Source organism: Spodoptera frugiperda, chromosome 6, assembly GCF_023101765.2.
Source record: "Spodoptera frugiperda isolate SF20-4 chromosome 6, AGI-APGP_CSIRO_Sfru_2.0, whole genome shotgun sequence".
NCBI classification, from domain to species: Eukaryota; Metazoa; Arthropoda; class Insecta; order Lepidoptera; family Noctuidae; genus Spodoptera; species Spodoptera frugiperda.
Window position 1 is genome coordinate 8,554,283 of NC_064217.1, and position 7,608 is coordinate 8,561,890.

The following is a 7,608-nucleotide window of genomic DNA, read 5'->3' on the forward strand; positions in this document are numbered from 1 at the left end:
CACTCACGTTCGATTTCCACCAGTTTCAGAAATGGTGATCCATGTAGGTACTCAAAGCTGTCGAAGAATGAATGCTGTTGGAGTAGCAACTGAGCAAAATGTCAAAAATTATTTCATCATCATTAGCCTGTTTAGTCCACTGCTGGGCATAGGGCTATCCACGCCACTGAGCTCGATCTACGCATCCAACCACTACCAGGCCGCCTTGCGGATATCGTCACTCCACCTAGCAATTATAACAATTCTTTATGATCCACTAATTCTTGTTCTCTTTTCTGGGTAGGCAATAAAGTGAAAAAGAGAAAGTTTTTAAATATTTATTTATTAGTTCTTAAGCACATCCAACTGTATAAGTCTGGTATTCCATCATTGACGTGTGCTATAACTGGCGACGCTTCCTGCTCGTACGGTAGATGCCAGGTATTGTTCTTCTTTTGTGCACAGGGTGTAAACTTTAGGGGTGCCTGCAATCATAGATAGGATTTAGGATAAGAATAATAATAAATTGTTTTAATGGGATAAAGACGGCAAACCGGGAGCCGGGTCACCTGACGGTCAGCAATCGGTGCAAGGCATGGACACTCGGAAAACCAGAGGAGTTACAGGGGTCATTGGAAGGTATTCGAGCTTACAGTAAACACACTTACGCGGCGAAACACAATGCAAGTGTTGTTTCACGCCGCGCCGGTTCCCTATCTGTGAGTCTGTGATATGATGTGGTACCTACATTGCGACGAGAGATTGCAAGCACAACTGGCGAACAAGACAAGACAATAACTCTCGGATTTGATCCCTAGATTCCTACTAGAATATAAAGCAAACAAACTAATACATTACTTTACCTGAATGGAAGGTCTTTTTTGAGGATTCTGAAATATCATCCATTGGTGCTGCCACTGCCATCTTTTGAAAATTTGTATTAAACTTTCATCTTTTAAAAGGAATTTATGTCCTCTCAATAAGTCTTTGGAAACTATATCTGTATGAGGGCCACTAAGTATTGCTGCTGTTATGAAGTATGGATCATCTTGAGACCTGTAAATTGGGAAATTAACATTTAGTAACAGTTGCACTAATGAATGAAACTTTCATTTTATTTCAGAAGGAAATAACTTACACATTTTCAGTAAAGAAACACTTTGTTTTCTGCATAATTTGCTGCATCATCTTCATATTCCACCTCATCATATGCTGCCTGCCTAAGAGCAGTATCTTTTTGTTCTGTCTCACAAAATGATCAACAACTTGGTTCAAAAACTTCATCTTGTGCGTATGTGAGGCCATACCAACACCATAAGCTATGTTAAGTCCATCTAAAACAATGTCATAAGGTGCAGTTTTGTCTACAAAGTCGGTAAAGCTCTTTAGTTCTTCAGGCGATGTTTTTAAAAACAAATCTGAACCTACAATAAGTTTTTCTTTTACTATCCTTTGTAGTTTGTCGAATTCATCATTTGTTAATGTTAAGCAGTCCAATTTATCCCTACAGCATGAACACTGGCCACTAAAAAATAAATTATAAATTAATCTTTATTATTCTGTCTCCTTCCCATAATTTTGATACTGATTTTAACTAATACTTACTCTAATTTCTTTATTCTAGCAAAACCTGCATTCCAATTTAAAGTGTCATACACCTCTTTTAATTTATTAGCAGTATTCAAAGGTATAACAGCACAATTTTTTGCCACAAAAGAGTATATTTCATCCAAATATTTGTGAATGGTATTCTTGTCCTTATATTTTCTTAGAACATAGTCTATCCATGCTCCGTAAGCATTTTCTAGTAGAGGCCGTTTGTTTTTTATACTTTCATCAATTAATTCAAGAGCCTTTTTCTTCTTATTAAGGTTAAAGAAGGTTGCTACCAGAGTGCTATAGGCTGAATGTGATGGAGTTGTGGTTAAATGTATGTCACTTAATACTTTCAATGCTTTGTCCGTTTCATTTACAGCACACAGTGCATGCAACAGACGTTCACATGTACTGTACTCCAACACTTTATATTTATTATATAAACTTTTATGGGCATCTAAAATAAACTTTATTTGGTCCTTAGTCAGTTTCTCTTTCTTCGATATTTCGTAATACAGATTCAGTAAGCTATTGATTGTACCCAAAGACAATTCTTCCTCTTTACTTTTTAAATGTTGAGCAAATGATAGTGCAATATCATATTTCTTTAAAGATGTCGTGTATTTTAAAATGACCGCATCTATATTTTTTTGGTTAACATTGCCTTGTTTAGATAAAATATCATTCTTAAACGTAGCCCAGTCTTTTAGATTGTGTTCATCAATTGATTTAATTTGTTCTATTTGCTCATCGAAGTTCTTTTCTTTTACAAAAGACGCATTCTGGCTAATAAGTCTTAATCCAACTCTCGCAACTGAAATAGAAACTTACACATTATAGTTTTTCTTGTTTTTAGAGCTTGAATGAGAATATGTACATAACTGAAACCGCACTGGAAACTTACATGAATTATTACGTTGAGTTACTATTCGCGTTAATGAATAAAACATATTGAACACTTTCATTTATATTTATACATGAGTGTTATACATAAAATTATAATATTTGTAAAATATAATATCATTAATTGAGGTTATATTTCAATTCAAACATTACCCATTTTGACATCAACGACATTTTGTCATGAATAGTTCAGACTTGACACTGACATTGACGTATAAATGCCTTCTAGCCCAGGATATATCTATGGTACATCTATACATCCTAAAGATATTTGCATGTTTTATGATTATGGAAGAAAGAAAAACGTATTCACGTTACGCCATTTTCTTTTATTGAAACCATATTAATACGAATAAAACTTATTTTTATTTTTGCAATTTGCATTGTGAACAGTAGGCTTCGTATCTGTGGATGCGATGCGTGTCTGCGTTAGGTTCCCGCGTTAACGTCAGGCAGCGTCATCACCTCTATGGTCTTTATGTTTGTCTTTGATGTCGTCTATATTTCTTGACTTGTCTATTATTTCAGTCTGTCACTCAACTTTATTTACGTACGACACGCTACTTATTATTTTGTCTAATTTTGTAGCTTGTGTACAAATTCCAATATTTATTCATAAGTAGCATAAACCCATAACAATCATGGATAGCAAAACAACAAAAATGCCCAAAGTGGCAAAGGTAAATATTTCAACAAACAAGTTTTGGAGAGTGCTACTCAAAGTATTTGAATTTATCTTAAAATTATTGCTTTTTAGGTCAAAAATAAAGCACCAGCAGAGATACAAATCACTGCTGAACAACTTTTGAGAGAAGCCAAAGAGAGAGACTTGGAGATTTTACCACCACCACCGAAACAGAAAATTTCTGATCCAGAGGAGCTTAGAGACTACCAGCATCGCAAGAGAAAAGCATTTGAAGATAATATCAGGAAGAATAGACTGGTAAGTCTACGAAGAAACTAACTAAACGATATAAACCTCTTAATTGATATAAAAAAAATAAACATTCTTTGGAAATAACCTATAAATAAATACCTACTGTTATGACAAAAATCCAATAAGTAGAGTATATCTCAATGTTTTAATAGTGAAATTTAACTAAGTCAATTATATCTTATTTCAGGTTATAGGAAATTGGCTCAAATATGCTCAGTGGGAAGAATCACAAAAGCAGGTCCAGAGGGCTAGATCCATTTATGAGAGAGCTCTTGATGTGGACCATCGAAATGTTACCTTGTGGTGAGTTGTTATAGAATATACTTTCTGATAACTCTAATTGTAATACTGCTTTAACACAAAAACATAACTAAAACCTGAAACTAGTAGAACTTTTCTCAGTAAATTAATGTGTACACTATGATTTTTAATTAATTTTACATGTCTTATGATTGTTAGTATAAAAAAATATTTAAATATAATTACAACCTTTGATTTTAGGTTGAAATATACTGAAATGGAAATGAGGAACAGACAAGTAAACCATGCTCGCAACTTGTGGGACAGAGCAGTCACTATACTGCCAAGAGTCTCACAGTTTTGGTACAAGTACACCTACATGGAAGAAATGTTGGAAAATGTGGCAGGAGCTAGACAAGTAAGAATTCTATTTATAACATACACTTTTGTATACCTAAATTTAAAAATCTATCTAACTACAATATTTTTATATTTCCAGGTCTTTGAACGCTGGATGGAGTGGCAGCCAGATGAACAAGCATGGCAAACATACATAAACTTTGAACTACGATACAAAGAACTGGATAGAGCTCGACAGATCTATGAAAGGTTTGTTATGGTACACCCTGATGTCAAGAACTGGATCAAATATGCCAGGTTTGAAGAAAATCATGGATTCATCAATGGTGCAAGAAAAGTATTTGAAAGAGCTGTTGAGTTCTTTGGTGATGAGGATCTTGATGAAAGACTGTTCATTGCTTTTGCAAAGTTTGAAGAAAATCAAAAAGAACATGATAGAGCCAGAGTTATCTACAAATATGCATTAGACCACATTCCTAAAGACAGAAATAAGGAATTGTACAAAGCTTACACAATTCATGAGAAGAAGTATGGAGACAGATCTGGTATTGAAGATGTTATTGTAAACAAGAGGAAGTATATGTATGAACAGGAAGTTATTGAGAATCCCACCAACTATGATGCTTGGTTTGACTACATAAGACTTGTTGAGAATGAAGGAAATGTTGATGATATCAGGGACACCTATGAAAGAGCAATAGCAAATGTACCTCCTTCTAAAGACAAGCAGTTCTGGCGACGATACATATACTTGTGGATTAATTATGCTTTATATGAAGAATTAGAGGCAGAGGACACAGAAAGAACAAGGCAAGTTTATAGAACATGCCTGGAACTAATACCTCACAAGATATTTACATTTTCTAAAATATGGCTGATGTATGCTCAATTTGAAGTGAGATGTAAAGATTTAAAACAAGCTAGAAAGACCCTAGGTATGGCCCTTGGCATCTGTCCCAGAGACAAACTTTACAGGGGTTACATTGATTTGGAAATTCAATTGAGAGAATTTGATAGATGTAGAATATTATATCAAAAGTTCTTGGAATATGGCCCAGAAAATTGCATAACATGGATAAAGTTTGCAGAGTTAGAAACATTGCTTGGTGATACTGACAGGGCTAGAGCTATTTATGAAATAGCAGTTGCGCAGCCAAGACTTGATATGCCTGAGCTGTTATGGAAAAGTTATATAGACTTTGAAGTACAACAAGGAGAAACAGAAAAAGCAAGACAACTTTATGAAAGATTGTTGGAGAGAACAGTCCATGTAAAAGTTTGGCTTTCTTATGCAAAATTCGAATTAAATGCTGAAAATGCTGATGACATAAATGTAGACCTAGCTAGGCGCGTCTATGAGCGTGCTAATGATAGCCTCCGAAGTGCTGGTGAAAAGGAGGCCAGAGTACTGCTGCTAGAAGCATGGAAAGACTTTGAAACGGAAATTGGTGATGGAGAAAAGCTTGAAAAAGTTCTCTCTAAGATGCCAAGAAGAGTTAAAAAGAGACAAAAGATTATTAGTGAAAGTGGAGTTGAAGAAGGGTGGGAAGAAGTATTTGATTATATATTCCCAGAGGATGAAATGGTTAGACCTAATCTTAAGCTGCTTGCTGCTGCAAAACAATGGCGCAAACAAAAAGAGGTCTCACAACCAGCAGAATCAGAATCTAGAACTGACCAAGAAGAAAGACAGGAGGATGATGATGATGATAGTAGTGAAGAAGAACAGACTCCCCCACAACCACAGGAGCAGAAAGAAAAAGAGGATGAAAGTTAATTTGACATTAATTAAGAATACATTAAAAGATTTTCTGTAATTTTATTTCATTTATTTGTTTTTGCTAATCCACATCTTCGGGCCGAACTGGATGTGTCAGTGGTATAACAGACTTTTTATTAACATCTCTCGAACATGCTTTTCTCATATCTGTAACACAAAATAATTAATGAATTAGTGTACCTACACAAACTAAATATTTTAAATCAAATACCAAAACACCATCTTACCATAGGCATCTTCATCTGGATCTCCAGAGTAATATTCTAATACTGTCCTATACACTATGTAGCCTAAGTTCTTGTACATATTAATGGCAACTTTATTGCTTACTCTTACGAAGAGATCTACAAAATATGCTTTTTTCCTGTAAAAATCAAAACAAATTATGTAATAATCATACTTGGAACAAAACCTTTTTTATGCTAAGTATTATACTAACTTTTCTGACACATCTTCCAAAATGTTCATCAAAGTAGCTGCAAGGCCCAGCCTCCTATATTCAGGGCCTACAGTCAATGCGGTGACATGACCATGCCAGTTCTCACCATGACCCTCTGCCTTTCCCATAACTGAAAATATATTTCAATTATACACTACCAGAACTAAATTATGTAGGTTGTACATACTTAAAAATAACTAAGTACACCACAGAAAATCAATTGAACCACTTACTATATCCCATTATTTCTCCACTTGGAGACTCAACGACTTGAAAATATTCTGGCCAATGGGCTAAATATTGAGTGTAAAACGATAGCCCATAAGTTTCAGTAAGAGGGTCCAAATTTCTGTGAAAATAATAAATAAGTTATTTGACAAGGCGGCATGCGGTATCTGCTGTCTGCAATATATTTGCACTTACACATTGTTGAATTTCAACATGTCCTCACAAGTAAATGGTCTAATTGTAGTCATTTTTGTAAAATGTATTGTACGTGCAACTGATCGTAAATACGTGAATATTAGTTTATTATTATAAAAGTGTGACAATACTGTCTTGGTAGAATATCAGTTTCAGTGTCTAATATTGTCTTGTCAATGTCAAATATCAAGAGTATGTCAAGTGTCATGGAACTCATAGACAATTTTTTTTTTCTTTTAAAACTAACAAAAAACATATAACCCGGAACCGTGTATCGACAACTAAGATAATAGTCGAATCGTACAATTTACACTTGAAATCTTGAAACGAACTCATGATTTTTCTTTCTCATTTGTTGTACATATGTCTATATCATCAAAAAATACCATTATCGTTGCTTGGCCGACGCGGGAATCAAACCCGCTATATTGCACATCAGCCAGTCATCTAGTCACTGCACCAATCGTGCAGTTAAGTCAGTTCCGGCGTTAGGGGGTGGCGTGATGGGGCGATGGCCCAGGGCGACAAATTCTGGGGGTGCCAAGGTCTAAATTTGGAGTCTCTTGCCTCTCCTGATGCAAACCCTCAGAACTGTGCTCTACGCTCTGTGCATATGCATATTTTTTATTGAGATTTTTTTTGATGCACTTGAGTCAAGTGGGCGCCACAATATTTTCGCCCGGGGTATCAGTGGCCCTTACGCCAGCACTGAGTTAAGTACTAAAAGTCTGTAGCCACTACACCAACTGCTGACCAGCTATTGGCGATATTGAATAGGTCCAAACGTATTAATTGTACAGCATACGCATTTGCACAAAACGTAACCATTTTAAAGAAGACAGTTGTTATTATTTTGTAAGTCGGCCCTTGTTCCTTAGTATACAGCACTTGACGATAACTATTGTACATCGACTTTTGAAAAAACCTACTAGCTGAGTTGCATAGTGCCGT

General features: G+C 35.3%; 3 protein-coding genes across 3 annotated transcripts; 1 reads left to right on the plus strand and 2 right to left on the minus strand.

Moving 5' to 3' along the window:
• Positions 1 to 302: 302 nt before the first annotated feature.
• On the minus strand, positions 303 to 2,675 carry LOC118267521 (mitochondrial ribonuclease P catalytic subunit). Its single transcript, XM_035581566.2, has 5 exons — positions 2,480 to 2,675; positions 1,585 to 2,389; positions 1,118 to 1,504; positions 843 to 1,035; positions 303 to 464 (listed from the first exon to the last, which is right to left on the minus strand). Exons 1-5 carry the CDS (start codon positions 2,538 to 2,540, stop codon positions 318 to 320), a joined length of 1,593 nt encoding a protein of 530 aa, XP_035437459.2. The 5' UTR covers positions 2,541 to 2,675; the 3' UTR covers positions 303 to 317.
• A 314-nt stretch (positions 2,676 to 2,989) lies between these two features.
• LOC118267520 (protein crooked neck) lies at positions 2,990 to 5,837 on the plus strand. The gene is made up of 5 exons (XM_035581565.2): positions 2,990 to 3,158; positions 3,236 to 3,421; positions 3,603 to 3,718; positions 3,917 to 4,073; positions 4,155 to 5,837. Exons 1-5 carry the CDS (start codon positions 3,120 to 3,122, stop codon positions 5,790 to 5,792), a joined length of 2,136 nt encoding a protein of 711 aa, XP_035437458.2. The 5' UTR covers positions 2,990 to 3,119; the 3' UTR covers positions 5,793 to 5,837.
• Positions 5,819 to 6,835, minus strand: LOC118267522 (N-alpha-acetyltransferase 20). Its single transcript, XM_035581568.2, has 5 exons — positions 6,658 to 6,835; positions 6,468 to 6,583; positions 6,235 to 6,364; positions 6,023 to 6,159; positions 5,819 to 5,942 (listed from the first exon to the last, which is right to left on the minus strand). The coding sequence occupies exons 1-5, from the start codon at positions 6,708 to 6,710 to the stop codon at positions 5,857 to 5,859; spliced, it is 522 nt and encodes a 173-aa protein (XP_035437461.1). The 5' UTR covers positions 6,711 to 6,835; the 3' UTR covers positions 5,819 to 5,856.
• Positions 6,836 to 7,608: the final 773 nt, after the last annotated feature.